Consider the following 19,350-nt stretch of genomic DNA (forward strand, 5'->3'; position numbering starts at 1 on the left):
TTTAGCGGGTTTTTAGGGGAGAGCTGGAAAGTTGACAAGAATGGAAGTGCTGTACAAAGAAGAGAATCAGCACGGCCTAAGTAAAATCAATATTAGTTTTTCGTAGTTTATGGATGGCATTAGAGCGGATTTGAAGTTTAAAATTAAAAGATGTGGAAAACTGCGCGGAGTTGATCCCAAGCGGATTGGCCAATATTTTAAATTTGAAAAGCTTGTTGGTACCAGCGCGAGCGATGCGAAGCATCGTAAGCGGGAGATATTTGGAAAATGACACTTTTTATACGAAAGTAATGCTGTTTTTTCACCCAAAGTGGAACCAAAAAAAACTCCTGAGTGGCAACCCTGTTCAGTATTAAACAGCTTCTTGACAAGACTGGATTTGGGTGTTTCTTGAGTGGATGAGGGTCTTGAGAAACCAACTAATGCTCCTAAGGGAATCGAAAATAAAGGCTACGGGACGAAGACATCTCAAGTTTTGGAAAACACCAAGTAACTTGTGATTATACATTTGGTACAAATAGGTCTTGGCTGTGATTTTATTTATGATATGATTTATTAACACTAAAAGCCCTACTGGGCTTTTTAACACAGTTAATACACATTACACTTCGAAAATAATAAATGAAAACACCCTTATTATAAACAAAACAAAAATAAATCTAAAGAAAATGATCTCTAGTCCAATAAACCGTCCCAAATTCTTTATCCCAAACAAATTCTATCTCTTAATATATTACCCCCCCCCCAGTCCGGAGAAATTTATTACCCTCACCCCGGAAAAATTTCCTCCCTCAAACCTCTTAACTCCTTACAAAAACATAAAAATGAATTAAATCATTATTTTCGTCCCCACACATCGGACAAAAATAGGGACCAGCCTTCGACCTAATCTTCCCCAAATATTTTCTCCTGTGTCCAAATGCTACAAAATTTCCCCTTACCGATATTACCCGCTTTAATTCCTCGCTACTAAGCCCCGCCTTAAAATAAAATTCCTCCTCCCCATAGGTCCTTAATACTAGCATACAGAGATAGAGGCTCTCTAAAATAAACTGATTTTTTTTTGCTTCCGCCCCCTTTCTACAATTAAATCTTTCCCCCCTTCCCACAGCCTAGCTTCCCCACAGCTTTCCAAGGTATGTTTAACTTGGGTAGCCCAAGAACCTTTCCTCCTATCTCTCAAAGATTCTTGATAAGCTGTTTTTAGTATCCTCTCCTCTGGGAGGTATACTAAATTTTCCCAATACCTAATCATACTAACTAGCCTTATAACTCTTTCACTCCGCAACCCCAAATCACCCCTTAAAACTAACTCATTAAACTTACACTTAGACCTATCAATCTCTTAAAGAAACTTAACTGGATCCTCTCTAACTTAGCCCCCATTTTAAATCCCTAAATTTCACACCCATAACTAAATACTGGTCTTATCTTACTATCAAAAATCCTCTTCATTAATTTAATATCATTTAGGCCTATCTTTCTTAAACTACTTCTTAACACATTCTACATCGCCTCAAGTCCTCTTCTCTGCATTATATCAACTTGACTACTCCACCTTCCTTTAGATATAACCTTACACCCTAAATACACAAACTCCTTCTATTAATATATTGAAGGGGAGAGGTTCTGAACCACCGTAAGTTGTATCTTGAGCTCTGAAGTTTTAAGAGAATAGGCCATAGAGAATTAAAATCCCTTTCACTCTGCCAACCTACGAGTACTTTTTGTTTTCCATTTTATTATTCAATAGTAGTATGTTCTTCATGTTGGACAATTGCACATGATCCTTTCTATTCTCGTCTATGATCGATATTTTCCAGCCACGTAGCTATAGATTCTTTAATCCTGGCCGGTTTTTCCCTGTTGGAGAAAATATGACTGATCTCTTTGGGGCATAGACTAGTCTACTAGTAGGCTGAGAAAAACCATGTACCAGGCCCAACGTGACATTCTCAGTTTTCTTTGGCAGATCCCAGATCCTCAATCCTTCTTTAGAACTTTTAAGTTCTGATAATGGAGGGAGTCTGCTCGAAAATGAACTAGGTTTAGGGCATCTCTGCTAAACTCAAGAGAATCTAGAACTGGTGACACATAATTGTCGATCTTCTGGTTTACTTGAGTCGCGAAAAGATCGAATTCCCACAATCCTTTCTCTATTGAGCAGGCTTTGAAAAATTTGTGTTGATACTCCATTCCATTGTTAAACCTAATCTTTCCTGTGACACTGTGTCAGTTACTAGATTAAGTGATGATGTGTCTTGCGCTCATGTGAACATTCATCTTTACTATAATCTTTATGAGCTAAAGAGCTTTATTCTCCAGGGACAAAAAAATGTATTCCGCCCTTCTCTTTATTTTTATGTTATTGACTGATGTCTAGTTTTTTCCTCCTACCACGACCACGTAACTTTTTACATCTTCAGTAAAGGCTTAGGCTATGCTGGCTATAATTTCTTTTTTTTTTGTAGTTTTATAATTTATCTATTAATTAATTTATTCATCTAATATTTTCTAATTTATAAAAAATTATAAATTAGAAAAAATTATAATTTTCTAATTTATCTAATATTATCTAATATCTAATAATTATTACTTAATTTATCTGCTAATAAAGTTTATCTATTAATTTCTACTAATTGATATGAAGTGACTTTCCCTCTGGAGACCAAATGTCATAAATGTCTTGACAGTGGATTTTTGATGCCATCAAAAGAATCCAATTTTATTCTGATTTCAAATATATAAGTTTCATCAAGTTATAGTCTTACCCTTCAAAGGTTACGAGCCTGAGAAAATATGCTTTATTTTCGAAAAAAGGGAAAACACCCAAAATTCATAGAATCTTAATGAAAATCACACCATCAGATTTAGTGTATCCGAGAACCCTGCTTTAGAGGTTTCAAGCTCCTATCTGTAAAAATTTAGAACTTTTTTTTTTTGCCAGAAGAAAGATCATAGATGTTTTTTTTTTTTTTCAGGGGTGATCTTATCGACCCAGTGGTCCTAGAATATTGTAAGCGGGCTCATTCGAACGGAAATTGAAAATTCTAGTTTCTTTTTTAAGTGACCAAAAAAATTGGAGGGCAACCTGGCCCTCTCCCATGCTCACTTTTATCCCAAATTCACCCGATCAAAATTGGTGGTTTGCCAGGGAAGCCGTAAATCAACCAATCGTAGTTCAGCCGGCCATGGTTTAAAGCCTCTTTCACCTCTGTTGCAATTGGAGTGTGTATATCCATGCTGTCCCATGACCGGTATGATCACAAGGGCGTGAGATACTAACATATCCTGAGATACAGTTTTTTAAAAGGAATTATTCGTGAAAACGCATTGATGGATCCAGTAAGCTTCATCAGTTGCTTTATAGAGTCCAATCTACACAGAAGAATTACCATGGTTGTCAAATTATTGTTTGCTACCCAGTTTTGCCATTTTTGCAAAAATCAGTCGTCTGTATAAGCCTGTATTTGGTATTGGCGCTGCCCAATTTATTCCCTGTATTGAAGCTAAAATTGTAGCTTTGTTCTCTACTTTGAAGATCATCACTTCTAGTACTGTTTTAGATAAGTGTTCTATTGGGTGCCAGCTCGTGTCTCCATCTTCTGTCTTTTTGGAAAAAAAAAAATCCAACTGTAAAATCCTGGAAACGGTTAGAGTTCGGACTTATTGCGCCTTTATTTAGCATTACGGGGATCTCTGATTTTAAAATAGGAAATTGAATATTTGATTCGTTGATCGGGTTTTGCACTAGAAGGGAAGGACGTTTTTTATTAAAGTCCGGCGGCACCCCTCTGATGATGTTCAAAACAATTTTTTTGCGTGCAATGCTATTAAATTTTTCATAAATTGAGGCAGTTGATTTCCTACGGGAAGCAGATTTTGAATATGCACCAAAATCAGGTCATCAAGTTTTTGACTGTATTCCTCCTCTAGTCCTCGGTGCTAAATTGAAGTTACGACCTTTTTTTGTTTTTCAAGTTTTCGCTTTGTTGCTGGAAATGAAAGAGCCGTTTTTCTTCATTCTCTGGTTTCCTTTGAATATGTCAACAAACGCATCGTAAGCTCCCCGTGAATCGCATTCTCTTTTATTTTTGGCGTGTCGAACGAAAGTTGAGGAACTGCCTGCTTTCATCCCAGTATCGTCTCATTCAATGACGAGGTCCATCAAGTATGCCAATAACGGAAAACCACTATCCAGGGATGACGACCTCAACTCATTACTAATATCTTAAGCCTCCCAAGATATTATCAAATCTCGTGAGTGTCATGTTTGAGTACTGGAAGGATGTTTGAAATATACTGTTAGAACTTATTGATTGATTTCGAAAGCTTCATCAGTTTGAATCAATGTAAAGAGAGACGTTCTCACTTTTTAACATTTTAGTGACAGTACCTGGTGTTAGATCACTGTGTTATCATTCTAAGGGCATTTGTTCGGCAGATGGTAATGTCATCAATATAATACGAGATATCGGTCCTCAAATCGTCGAGCTGGAGGCAAGTGCCTCTTCTGGGCTGACGTTGAGTATGACGTCTTCTGTGTTGTTGACATAAGTTCCTCTGAGCGTTTCTTGACAAAGGTTTTCAGTATTGGCAAGAAAAGTAACGTTATAGGCTTTTATCTTTAAAACGGCTCAATTGATGAAACGTGTTCGGCTGCAGAGTAGCGTTGTTGAGGGGAAACAGTAGTTCTCGGGCAAACAATGTTGGCAAGTACCTAACATGCAAGATGATTTTGAGACACATACAATTGACTCTGCAAGAAAGACCTTGTCTCCTGTTCCATGCATTATGACCTTATGTCCTTAATAGTGAAGGCCTATACCTCCTAGGAGTTATGACCATTTTGCCCATAGCAGTGTGGAGCTTGGTGCCTTAGGCATTGTGACCAAAGTAATTTGTTGCTTGGGCTCATCTTAGTTAAAATCCGGTATAGTTTACCATTTGCCAGAAAAGTTCTGCACTCTAGTTATCTAAGACTACATATACTACAGAGGACCTTATGTCCTCTGTAGTAAAGGTTTGTTCGCCTTAGGTGCTATAATCTTATGTACTTAGCAGTGAAGGTGTTTACATTCTATACATTATGACCATAGTAATTCGTCGATGGGGATGATCACGACGAAAATTTCCAGTACAGTTTATTCTCTTGCGGAAAAATTCTGTACTCCCCAAAGCTAGGCCATACACAAGGGAGGGGGGTTACTGGGTTTGAAGGCCTCCTCCCGAAATTTTTGTCCGACTCGTAAAAAAGTATCATAAATGCATATAAACAAATTGTTTATGCGTTTTGTAATTTTTTACCCTCCCCCCCCCCGCCTTCACCTCATCCACCAAAAAAGAATAGACGCCTCCCCGAAACACAAGTCCTGGATAAGCCCTTGCCCTAGAATCTATGGCCCAGGAATTACAAACTATCATCCTCAGCAAGGAAGATCTGTACGATGTAGGCGTTATGATCTTATATCCTTAACAGTGAATGTCCGTTTGCTCTAAGGATATAGGCTGACACAAGCTAGTAACTTCAGAACAGTTTACTGCTTGCCTAAACAGGCCTTCGCCCTAGACGTTATGGCCCAGGAAGAAGTATTTATGCAATATCAAAAGTATTCGTTTCCCTTTCCTGCAAATTGCACGAAGAAGGAGTTTCTTATTTCCGCCACTTCGTCAGTAAAATGTCAAAAGCTACCCTAAATAGCAAACGCCAGGGTAATTACTTGTAAAACAAACTAAATTTTACCAAGCAAAAACCAATGCACAACTTTAGATAGTGTTTATCCGTTCTCTCTCCGTCATCATAAAACAGAAACAGAGTATGGTTTAAGTTACCTACAGAGGCCGCTATGGAAACATTATCGTAAAATTTTGTAATATTTTTAACCCCGTCTTACGCCAAGCGAATGCTTACTCTATTCGTAATTTATGGATTTTATCTATGTATATATAGAAGGAATTATAACGAGTTATGCCAATTCAGTTTTTATTTTTAGGAGGGAAGGAATGGCTGGTCAATATCTAGTTGGCTCCTCCCCTGAAGAACATGAAGAACTGCCTACTGATAATTTAGATGTAGATGACAATTCCTTTCAAGAAAAAATTTGGCCGAAACTGGCCGAAACTGGCCATCATTCAACTCTTTAAAAGTATGAATTCTAGCTTCTCTGTAAAAATTTCACCCAACCAAAGTTTTTTTTTCTATTTTGTCCGGGGTGGGGGGAGAGCAGGGGTTATCACAAGTTTTTCTCCTGAAAGAGTTTGAAACTTTAAGAAGGCCTGTTTACCAGCATTTTATATTAGTTCTCTCTCTCTCTCTCTATCCCTCTCTTTGTCTCTCTCTTCTCCCTCTCTCTCCACCTCTCCTTTTACAGGAAATTAAAGAAAACGATTAACAGTGGCAAAAATTTAAAGTACGTAAAATAAAAAAATAAGTAAAAAGGAGATCTAGGATTATATGGATGGTAATTCCTTTAGTGGCGTTGTGGGTTTGATCTTATCTTGGTAATATGGGACCTGGAGTTCGAACTCAGCTATAGCAATACACTGCTAGACCGACGCAAGGATCTTAGTGCATATGCACTAAGGTCCAGCTAATTGCAGTTAATTTAATGCATATATATATCTTACCGTGAATGCCCGAAATCTGGTTAATGTCGACATTCACCGGGGAATGTTGTGAACTGGTTTTTCACCCGTGAAGCTTTTTCAGTCCTGTGCAAGCTATGATGGTAAAAGTTAAAGATAGGATAGGCTAGATTATGTTAGTTTAGGTTAGCTTAAAGTTTGTTCTAAATATCAGAAATTGGTTAAAAGCCTAACATAAACTAACGTAAACCAGCTTAACCTCACTTAACCAAACCTAATCTAACTGAACCCAGGTTGTTGAAATCATATTTATGCAAGTGTCTCCAGTCGTCATATTCATTTTACAATACGAATTAATGTCAATCTGTTCCATTTCCCTGTTGTCACTGTACTGTCTCATTATGAAAGAAAAAACACAAAGAGAGAGAGAACTCTCATGACGAAGAAACAAACGGGACTACTAAAAGACAAAACTAAAGTGACGCGAATAATTCGCCTGTATGAAATAAGGCGTCTCCAACGTTAAGAAAACAATGATATAAACTAAGACAACCTAAAATAAAATCCAAAACCAATAAACAAAAACAACAAATATCTGTATCTGCAATTATTGCTACTCTGTCTGAGCGCCAAGTCACAACTTTTAAGTACGATTTCATAATAGCAAGCATGCAAGGGCTAAATACCAAAGCGAGCAGAGGTCAAGTCGGCAAAACCGGCTTTTTGATACATAAGAGGCCTGTGAAGTGGGCCATTTTCTTCTGTCCACATATAAATGCTGAGACTAATAAGACTTTGCCTCGTTTTCAGCTTCTGAGTGTTGTGCAAAGATTGTTTCCCCATTTTTAGTATTCAACCCATCAACGATTAGGGTCTTTTAGAGAAAACTTGAAACAACACAAAGAGAGAGAGAGAGAACTCTAATGACAAAGAAAACAAACGGGACTACGGCTAGTAGAAGAAAACGAAGAAACTAAAGCGACGCGAATAATTCGCCTGTATGAAACAAGGCGTTTTCAACGCTAAAAAACAACGAAATAAACTAAAATAACCTAAAATCAAATAAAATCAAAAACGAAGAAATAAAAACAACAAATATCTATATATACAATTATTGCTTCTACGACTGAGTACCACAAAGGCTAAATAGAGTTGTTTCAATGAGAACACTAAAGCGACTTTACTGTTACTGTTTTAAAGTGTTTTAGTGTTCTCATGAAGTATCAGCTTAGAGCAATAAGTAGAAACTTTCAGGGCATAATGAGGGGGTGTTCAACTGACCATAAGGCAATACGTGCACAAAACCATTGCTTCTTCTACTACTGTTACTGCTACTATTATTACGTACTACTACTGCTGCGACGACGACTACTACTAAGTCTAAGCCTTTGGAGGTGAAAACTATAGGGAATATTGAAGAGGTATTTGAATTAATTCAAAAGACAGTATGTGCAAGCAGGTTGTCAAAATGGTGCATCAGCAATATCTTATGATTATATTGTTCTGGTCTTTAGAAGACATGGGGGCGGCAGTCCCACTCTTTTTAATTTCTGCACGTTTTGACTTTGACTTGTTATTTATTGTAATTTTGTTAGTTTTGGGTTTCATTGAATTACCGATTGTGACTTATGGTAGTTTTACTCTTGAAGAATCACTTGACTTCATTTCGTCTCATCTTTGGTTTAATATAGGTCTTTACGTTTCTTTGAAAAACTGCTTTGGTGGAAAAAAGTTTTCTTTTATAATTAATTCACAGAAACACTTCAATCTAATGTTAAACATTCAATCCGTTTGTGCAATATTGCCAAAACCTATTCTAGAAGTACAAAAGTAGATGCCGTAGCTATTGTTTATTAACTCTTAAGTTTTTCTTTCAGGTAAAGAGCGCCTGGTCTGAACGTTACGACTACAACACATATGACCAGAACGCTATATTAGGACCCCATCCCATTCATAGAAATGTATTTTTTGCCACTGGATTCAGTGGCCATGGTAATTTTGTTTGCTTTTTCTATCCCTTTTTCTCTTAAAGGCTCCCCGAAGATATTTTAAGTCTCTATATAATGGAGATGTAATAGAATATAAAGTACTTATTAACTAAACGAAAACCACCCAAGAATTACGGTTAGGTTACATATGAGAAAACCGATTTCGTAGCCGCAAAGACAAGTGAGGGGTGATAGAATTGGGGTTGTATAATTTGGGCTATATATTTGCACATTATGGGGGGGTGGGGGTTAGGTGAGCTTGAGTTAGGCTAGGGGTGCTGTCCAAATACTTTACTATCACCCCACCCCCTAATTTGCAAATATATAGCTCAAATTATATTATTATATAAAATAAAGATCATATGATGGTTATATTTTATTACGATTAACCTAACTTCACTTCTTGGGTGTGTTTCGTTTAATTAAAAAGTGCCGAATATAATTCAAATTTTAGAAAATTATACAAAATATAGCTCTATATCATGGGTCGGCAACCTTTTGTTGTAAAAGAGCCAATATTTTACGTTAGGATATTATGCGGGTCGCACTAGGTCACATGTCACTACATTGTAATATAGTATTGTATATATACTTTAATAATTAAAGTATATCTACAATATTTATATACAAATATTTTAGGTTTAAAAAAAAGCTTCACGTATATTTTTACAAAATTTATTGTAATTGGTTACAATCAATGAGATTTTTATTGTTGCAGTTGACTTGTAAGTATTTTTTTTTTTTTACATTAGCTTGTATTTTTGTTTTAGAGGCGCGTAGTATTGCGTGTAAATGTATATCCGATAACGGAGAACATTATATGTTTTTTCGGTAATTCAGAATTGAAAAAGCTTGCTCACAAATATATGCTCTACCAAACATAGTAATTATTTGCTGAGCAAACCCTTTGAACTCCTTGTAGTTTTCACAAGGCAAACTTCCATAGAAATCCACCGAGCTGGTTTCTCCTTAAAAGCTATTATAAGGGTGGTATCACTTTGAAAATCCATCTTATTGATTTGCAAATTGCTTGGTACATTAATGATTTCCACTGCAAAGGGGTTTTCGAAAATATCCATCTTACGTGAGATCTTTTTGAAATCAGCAAACCGGTTTTCAAACTCAGTTTGAAGTTGTATTAATGCACTCTTCATTTAAGTCTTTTGCCAAACAAAATTTATATCAGTTTCTCCTACTGTTTTTTTTCAATTTGGAAAATGATCGAGCTTTTTTTCATCAATATGCTTGATGGCGTTTGACTCAGTTCACAGAGATTCACTATGGAGAATACTACGGTATTATGGATTTCCCGACAAGATTGTCCTTATGATTGTCAGGCTATACGAGAATCAGTTATGTACTGTACGGACTGATGATGGGGTCTTAATAAATGGCTCAGTGTGAGGTCTTGTGTCCATCCAGAATGTATCTTCTCTCCTGTACTATTTGCTATACTCATTGACTATACACTTTGAATATGTAACTTCACAGGTGGAATCCAGCTGAACCATAACCTCACATTCTGTGATGGTGATTTTGCTGATGATGTAACCTTCCTATCTCATTTAAGAGATGAGCTACAGAAGAAAATCGCTGTGCTCTCCAGCACGGCCGAGTGACCTGGTCTGTCAATAAGTACACAGAAAACAAAAGTCATGTGAAATAACGTCGATACCCTACCTTCCCCACCGCTCGAAGTTTGACCCCATGTACTAGAAGAGATCTAAGAGTTCAAGTACCTTCGTAATGTCATTAAATATGATGGAAACCTTGAGTGGAACATTACCACACGCATTGCATGCGCGAGAAGCGCCTTCAATAAACCAAGAAATGTGTGGAGGAATCCAGTATACTCCCTGAAGCTGTACGGCTGCGAATCTTGGGTGTTGACTAAGCAGCTGGAAAGTGAATCTAGGGTTTTGAGAACATCTGCCTTCGACGCATCCTTGGTATCCAGTGGACTGGTAAGGTTACTCCCGCCTTTATACGCGAAAAGACAAAGTAGCCACTCGTGAATAACGATGGCGTTATTGGGGTCACATGGTGCGGATGGGTGAGGGCTGCCTACCCCATGATGTTGGGTGTTGGGCTCCTCCCGGCATCAGAAGACGCGGGCAACAGAAGGTAATACTAGGCAAATGGCTTGATAAGGATGCAGTGCTGTTGAGATCGTTGCTCGAAGAACTTTTGTCAAAAGCACAAGAGAGGTCATCATGGAGAGGCACCGTTGTCGCCTTGTGCATCAGTCGGCGTGGGAAGACCTAAGTCAAAGTAAACATGCTTGATAAACAATATTAGTTCCATTTCAAGTGTCTTAACATCCGAATACAATTGACATATCAATTTATTTTTTCCTTGTAACGTTTATTGAGTTCATTCTTTTCTCTAGTAAAATCCGTTAAAAACCCAAAATATATAACCCATTGGTTGTTGTAAAGTTTGGGCATTACCTTTGCTTTCATCTTCATGAAGTTAAAAAATTCTTTCTTAAAAAAAAACGGTTAAGTATTGCTCCTCGGTTTTGCCATCTTGCTTCACAGTAATAGATCACGTCACTATATTCAGCTTCAACATCTTCCAAAGGCTTTTTAAACTGATGGTGAGCTATAACGGTATTTATTATTTCTTTTCACGATAAAACCTTGCAACACAATGCTTCTTCATGGACAATGCAGTGAAATGTATATGAAACTTGAGATCCAGACTCTAGAAGTTTGCTTTTGACTGTTCCAGCTTTTGACCTTTATTATGACTGCTTTTGTTGTTTCTGTTGTCCCTGGTGATGCTCATTAATTTATCCCAGCTCAAACCGCATGAAACCAGAGCGTGTTCCAAGTGGTGAAATAAATCTCCCGCTTTGTAGTATCATCAAGACCGCATATTTTAAATAACTCCTCATATGCATGAAAGTTTTCATCAATTCCTCGCACAAATATTAGGAATTGTTCCGTATCTGACTCGTCCGTACTTTCGTCCATTCCAAGAGAGAAGTATGTAAAAGACTGCGCTATATCCTTAAGTTGTTCAGATAAATTAGCATCTAAGTCTTCGATGCGGTGGACGTAAGTTCTAGCAAAGAGACTAATGTTTTCAAAAAAGAAATATCTGTTCCGTGCATACTTACTCCGCAATAGCTAGGACACACTCTTTTGCAAGTTCGCTACCAGTAAATGAGCGACCATGCTTTGCTATTATTCTACCACTTGTAGCTGATTGCCTAATTGCCTGATTGGCTTATTGGTACGTACAACTGATTGGCTTCTGTCTGTCACAACTTTAAAGATTTTCTACTGATGTTTGAGTGACGATTTTAAGTTAGTAATTTAGTTTTTTCGAACTTCACCTTCATTACAGTCAGATTAAGTTTTTTGCTCAGCATCATTATTTCACTTGAAGTTATATTCCTTTACTACAGAAATACTCTTTTGACAGATTAAACACAAAGATTTTTCTTTAATTTCAATAAAAAAATATATAAATTTTTTCAATGCTTCGTTAAAAATCTGTCTTTCATCAGCGATCTTTCTTTTTTTTAGAAGGCATCTTGGGTTTATAAATATGCAAAAATAAGAAAGAAAATAAATGTATATTTTTTCACGGATAGTGAATATTTCTATACAAAAACATAAAATCGTAAAACTTATGTCAACTATACAGAAAGCAGGGGAGTGTGGTATACACCAGGACAGTTCTTTGAAATGTAAAAAAAAATCATTTCAAATGGTTGACCGAAGGCTAGTTTATAGATCAAGTGAAACCTCATTATCAGAAGAACAGAATGTGATTTTCCCAATTTTTTTCTATTTTCAACTGAAGAAAAACAGGGGGGAGTCCCTGCATGTACCATTTGTCTCACTAAATGCAAAAGGGTGGTACATACACGAACAAGGGATGGTACATAATGGGTTATGATACAAACATTCATTTATTATCAAAAAAAGGTTTAAAATCAGTAGTGTGATAACAAATAATAAATAACATAGATGGAAAGAATGTAACTTTGAAGAGAATTGACAGAAAATGTGTTTTACCGCAACAATTAAAAATAATAGTAGACTAACCCGATGAAATTTAAATGTTTGTACAATTTTTGCAGTTTATTTCCTCTGGGGTAAATGATTCCATTTTTGCCACTTCCATTTTTGAAGTCTGGCCATACATACAGAGTCATAGTGAGAGAGATATCCAAAAAGTTGGGTTGATCTAGGTTCACTTAGAGTGGCGCGCCACTCTAAGTGAACCTAGATCAACCCAACTTTTTGGATATCTCTCTCACTATGACTTTTACATTTATGACATTTACTTTGGCACTGTTCACTGTTTTTTCCACAATAATACCAGAGTAAAAAGTCTCTCTCATATATTACTTTCACAAAGTCACCAACGTTGATGTAGCTAAATACTTTTTCATTCACATCCTCCTCATCAGAAGAACCAATTTTCAAAAAATTATTACTTTCAGGGTCCAGGACAGTTTTGTCTTCACTGTCCAGCTCTATGCAGATTTCCTTCTTTGTGTAGTTGTTTTTCCCTTCAGTAACTATCTCATCAACTACTCTGCTGATCTTTGCTTTGTTTATTTGTTTTTTCTTTCCTTCTTTTTCAAGCTAAAGTTTGACAGGGTATCAGTCAGAACTTTGGAAATTCCTTTTTTACGTTCTTGACTGTGTTGGGTAGCGCGAACTTTGCTTTGCGGAATGGTTTACTTGTTCAGGCATAACTGGTTCTTGATTTGAAACAGGAGCGGATGAGTTCTGAGCTTCTTTATTGTTCACCTCAACCTCAGGGTCTTCAGGATGACATAGGATGTCATTTGGAGGACTAATTGGGTAGGTCCGTCAGGACTAGGGGGAGCAGGCCTGTCAGTGACAAAAAAGGTAAGAAAATCATCTTCTGTGAAGGTTTCAGGATTTTACAGTCATATTCCAGTTTTCTGTAAGACCCCCATGATGTTATTTGGGGTGAACAATAGAGAAAGACTCCATCTAACAAAAGAAGCAATGTCATTTATTGTCAAGGTCTTCCCAGGATTAGACAACACCCAGTTATCTGGAGCTTTTTTTGTATTGGCACTTAAAGGGAAAGTACGCACTGCCGTCTAAGATCTAGAGCTTGGGGTTGATGTGTAGCGTGATGCCTGAATCTTTTGCAAACTGGATAACTTTTAAGGAGATGTGAGAACTATTTTTATCTAAGATTCGAAGCTTAGTGTTCTTTTGAGATGCATGTGAATATGTCCTTGGGGTGATGAATATACTTCAAAAATAGATCTTGACTGATCCAAGCCCATGGTGAGACTCCACCTGCTGAGTTTGCTGGAGCACCAGTTAGCATGTGAGGCTGAATTTTTTTCCTTATAAATTTGAAGTAAGGTGGTAAATACTGACTGCTTGCAGAAACAGTCCCGACCATGGTGACAAAGACACCTCTCTCTGAGGATGTTGCCGTGCACACTACTTTCTGAACCCTCTCCCCAAACATTCTAGTAAGAACGTGAACTGTGGTCACAGAATTTTCGTAACAGTTATAAATGTCACTTGCAGCGAAAGGAATATTTTCTAGAACTGATTTCAGGTTTGATAAGAACTGTCCAATATTGACCCTATTAAAGCCTTACCCAAACTTGTGGGTTCAGACTTGTGTTGTGATAGTTGCGGATTTCGAGTTCGAAAGCCTACCAGCCAGTGTATCCCTGCCTCTTTGGCATTGCTCCAGTTCTGACGGATTGTCTCGTTGCTTGCTATAGCAAAGCAGTTGATGCAATCAAAGTCACATGCACTGGCAATTGTAGTTACAAGTAGTTGGGGTTTTAGTCCCAATCAGTCACAGTCACAATTATTTGTAGTTGCAAGTAGTCACAAATTCAAACAGTTAAAAGCAGTCACAGTTTGAAAAGGTCACAATAGCAGTAGTACTAATTGCATAAGGAGTAGTTGTAGTAGCCCTCAAAGGTTCAATTTATTGCTTTCAGCTGTTCCTCATATATTGTGCATATGCCCTTTTGACAACCTGCATGCATAAAGTGCATTTTGACTTTGTTCAATATACACTGCAATATCCCCTAATAGTTTCACCTTAATGCTCTTAGCCATCCGAGATATATTGCAGATAGGCCATTTTAACATACATAGAATAAAATTAGAATAGAATTTATTTGCGCTAAAAGCCCATAGGCCATGGAAAATTTAGTTATTATTCCCCCACAACAGGTCCAGAAGTTTCAACTTAATACCTTTATCTGTTCCCAAGATGTCGTAATATGCCCTTATGACAAACTTGGATGTACATAGTGTTGTTCTTTTTATTTAGAGTAACATCTCCAATAATATGCACTAAAAGTTCCAACGTACCCCCATTTTTCCTGGGATATTGCACATGCAACCTTTTGACAATCTGAATATTTGTTGTACCTTTTGGTTTAGTTTTACTCCTCCTCTAGTTTCCCTGAAAGTTGAAACTTAACACCTTATTCTGTTCCTGATACATCGTATCTATGCTCCTTTGACAACCTGGATGTACTCGAACCTTTTTTAACAAATTACCCTCGAATTTATAGATGGATGTCATCTGGTCCATATTGGAATATGTTTCAGTGTATACCGTTTTTTCTGTCCCACTATGTAACAGATGACACTCTTCTACAAAATCAAGCGTTTTTTTTTTTCTTTCCTGAATGTTTTGCCACAAGATGGCCACATAAAACGACCGGATAATTTGGCTGTCATTTGGTACCACAAGCACCAAATTTTACTGAACTAAAAAAGAATAAACAAAGAAAATCTAAAGGCAAAATATTTTTGGGGGACATTTCCCAAACTTTGAGGTAGGTTTACTCAAAAATAAAAATTGTAGCATACTTGGTTTTGATGGTCATGATTAGTCTGGTTCGTTGAACATCAAACTAATTATACTAGATGGCGCTTTTGGATTTTTTTTAGAATGCTAGATGGCGCCCTCTTTGACTCCGTCGTGTAATGGTATGGTGTGTAATACGGTCCATCGGGTACATTGCGGCGAGATCTTGCGGGTGACACCGAGATGTCTCGAGGGCCACATGTGGCCCGCAGGCCACGGGTTGCTGACACATGCTCTATATAATGGAGAATTGTTAGTATTGAAAGTTGTTTTCCCTCGCGAAGTGAATTTTTTGCTCAATGGTTCTTCAGTCATTCCTATTTCAGCATTTTCTGTGTTGCTACCTGCGGCTTATTAACGTGCATTATGATATTTTATACTACATACTTAATGTACTTATATGGACTTGATTTATTGGAGTGAATTATTGCGGTCTAAAAGCGTAGTAAGAATTTAGTATAGTAATTAAAATTTGCTTATTTCCTTACCTTAGACCTTAGAGTCTGCTCTGCCTCCAGAGCTGCTTAGGGTATCCAAGAAAGAGGCGACAGCCATTCTCTTATCGCTGCGGCCACCAAAAATTATCCCATTGGGGTTGGAGTGAGACATATAGATTTATGAGGTCAGCTGTATAGCTGTGTCGTTGGGCGATTTTTGGGTGCCCTCTTCTTTCGGTACCTCTGGTCAGGGTTGCCACCACAGTCAGTTCCTAGAGTGCTAAAATTGCCCAAATATGCGTGCTACATGGCAATTTTCGGTGCCACAGTAAAAAACTGACTGTAATAGTGATAAAATGGCACTTTAGTACTACAGAAGGCAACCCTGACCACATGCTACAGTGTTACACATAATGAAATGGTGCTAAGCACTTTCGCGCTAGAGGTGGCAACCCTGTCTCTGGTTGCTACTGAAGGACAGCTTGATGGCTCTGTGTAAAAGTATGTTTCTCCGTTGTATAACTTGGCTTTGTGTTTACAATGCCTTTAAACACAAAACAAAAACGCACATATAAACGAATTTTTCTATACAGAACCCCTGATAATCACTGATCTTTTTTTGTACCTACTTCAATTTTTTTGTACTCTTTCCCCCCTCCCTAAGCGGAAATCCTGGATATGGCCCTGGCTGTTACCAGTTGATGTGGAGTCTGATTTAAAATAATATATTTTATCGCTTGAAAGTGGTTACTTAGAAATCCCGCGAATTTTTTGGTGCTTTGATATTATCTTCGGTTATGCGGCCAGTTTTAAAATAGCGCTGATCGTGGAGAGAAAATTTCCGCCCAAAAGCTTAATACCTTTTTTTATTTTTTATTTCCCAAAAGCTTTAGGTTTATCTTCCCCATATGTTCTATCAAAGCTTAAGCATATTAAGCTTAAGCTCTATTAAAGGTTGAAACATATTAAGCTTAAGCTCTATTAAAGTATATGTTCTATTAAAGCTTAAGCTCTATTAAAGCTTATGTTCTATTAAAGACTGAGCATATTAAGCTTAAGCTCTATTAAAACATATGTTCTATTAAAGCTTAAGCATATTAAGCTGAAGCTCTATTAAAGCATATGTTCTATTAAAGGTTAAGCTCTCTAAAAGCTTATGTTCTATTAAAGACTGAGCATATTAAGCATATTAAGCTCTGTTAAAACATATGTTCTATTAAAGATTAAGCTATTAAAGCTTAAGGTTTATTCTCCCCATAACGTTATGATTTTACGACAAGCCTACAATTTACGCTAAAAAGACAAAGTGTAAATTTTGTCATTGCCATTAGTTTCTTTTGTTATTAGCTTATATTTATTTATATTGTATTTATAATATTATATTTATTTATAGTACATTACTCAGTTCATATTTATTAGTTTATATTTAATTAGGTCATTAGTTTATACTTACATTAGTATAAGAGTATTTAGACAAAGTATATTACTCGATTCAGTAGTTTCAGATCTATCCATTCATTGAGCCTGAATTATAATGCTATTTATACTTTTCTTAGACAAACTTATAAAATGAATTTTTTTTTTTGGGGGGGGGGGGCCTGGAAACGACAAAGAAGAAGAATGAAAAGCAAAAGACAAAATGCAGTCAAACAGTTAGACTGATAGTGATTCCTATCAATGACTTTTGACGCAGCTAACGCCCCACTTGATTTTGATTTACATGACTTTTCCTTGTTAGCTTTTCTTTTCCTTTTTTTTTTGCATTTCTTTCTCATTACGTAATATATGAAGATTCGCCCTCAATAAATTCGCAATATTTATTGCTTTTATCGAAAATAATAACCGACCGTTTATTATGACTGATACCAAAGGTCATCAAAACTTGTTGTATATTTCTTTTTTTCTACAATTAAAAAAGATAGAACATAGTAGAATTGGTAGATTTTTTACATTTTAGCACAAATGCAACCGTGCCATCTATTTACTGTCTGCGAAATAATAGTTCGATCTCTCGCTTTCAAAGTTCCAATTGGCTTGCAGTTCAGAATTAGAGTCATTATCCTTGAAAAAAGCAAATAAAAAAATAAAGTAAGTAAAGTGTATTTATGAAACCTAAACATCGATAAGATTGGGCTATCAGTGTCAATTTTGGAAACAATAAACTATTTATTTTGCTTCACCTTAAGTTACATATGTCTAACTGTACAAATCATATTAAAAACACATGCGTAACCAAACTCATAATGTAAAATTAAAAGGAAAATTGTAATCTGCCTTATTATGTTAGTTATTTTACTTACACTTTCTCCCTAACTATCTTCTTCTGTCACTCTTTCTCTTTCCCCTTCTCTACGTTTCCCTCTCTCTTTCAAAATGTCGAGAATTCGCAGTACTGTTCCGTTTAATTACTTGCTGAAAATCTACCGTATCAATGAACTATGTCCGAATCACATGTGCCTAACCAAACTGATAGTGTAAAATTCAAATGAAAATTGTAATCTGTCTTATTATGTATGTTTCTTTTGCGTTCACTCTCTCTCTCTCTCTCTCTCTCTCTCTCTCTCTCTCTCTCTCTCTCTCTCTCTCTTTTTTTTTTTTTTTTTTAACAAACGAAACTGTAGAGAAAATGGGTATAATGTATTAAAACAAAGCAGTGGAAAAAAACAACAAACTTCAAATAATAAAGGAAATCTGAATACTTCGATTTCGACTAAATAATTTCAATATATTGAATAATTCCAATAATTCCTTTGACTGAATAAGTGCAACAGAATAATAGATTAGGTTCTTTCCGTTACAAATGAAGTTTGAAATATCCTAATAACTTCCAATATCATCATGCAAATAGAACGAATGCTCACAAAAAATATTACACCCGTTTTCTCTATATTTTCAAATTATAAATCCTCTTAATAGAAAGGCAGTGTTGTCTAAGAAATTACTTTCAGCAATTTGAGAATTAGCCCTGATGTTCTGTTTAATTACTTATTGAAATTGTATTATATTATCATTTTAGGACTGCAACAAGCACCTGCTGCTGGCCGTGCAGTTGCTGAACTGATCATCCATTCAAGATATCAGACTCTGGATCTGACAAGGTTTAGGTTTGAGTGTATACTTTATATTGACCGTTTAATTGAAACGAATATAGTCTAAGTTTTATTTATCAAGTTGCATTTGTTTGGTATTTGTTTAGCAATATTTAAGGAATAACAAAGTCTTGAATATCAATATGTTAGGTGAGGGTGTGCTAGAATATTAAGTGAGGGTGTTCTCTTAAATTTGCCTGAAAATGAAGACTTTGAACGACATGGACTATTACAGTTTTTCTATCACCACAAATAATCCCTACTAGCAGGGGCGTATCCAGGGGGAAGGATTAGAGGTTTTAAACCCCCTTCTCCGAAATTTTGTTCGAATCGTAGAGACATAATAAAAATGTATACAAACAATTTACTTTTTTTAAACCCCTCCTCCTCCCCTGC

General features: G+C 36.4%; 1 protein-coding gene across 3 annotated transcripts in view; it reads left to right on the top strand.

The window, feature by feature from the left end:
- The window catches only part of LOC148942482 (FAD-dependent oxidoreductase domain-containing protein 1-like), a 66,565-nt gene extending 47,534 nt beyond the window's left edge, over nt 1-19,031 (top strand). The window contains exons 2-4 of one of the 3 annotated variants that reach the window (XR_016143072.1): nt 5,994-6,146; nt 8,463-8,577; nt 18,882-19,031. Coding sequence is in view for 1 of the 3 variants with exons in the window: in XM_089102270.1 (XP_088958396.1) it covers nt 6,077-6,146; nt 18,882-19,021 (210 nt within the window). In the remaining 2 variants the exon portion in view is untranslated. The remainder of the gene's footprint in view (nt 1-5,993; nt 6,147-8,462; nt 8,578-18,881) is intronic. The other 2 variants (XR_016143073.1, XM_089102270.1) reach the window with 2 other exon arrangements.
- The last annotated feature ends 319 nt before the right edge of the window (nt 19,032-19,350 follow it).

This window comes from Artemia sp. Qi Xiang Cuo, chromosome 16 (genome assembly GCF_049724085.1).
Source record: "Artemia sp. Qi Xiang Cuo chromosome 16, ASM4972408v1, whole genome shotgun sequence".
Lineage (NCBI taxonomy): Eukaryota > Metazoa > Arthropoda > Branchiopoda > Anostraca > Artemiidae > Artemia > Artemia sp. Qi Xiang Cuo.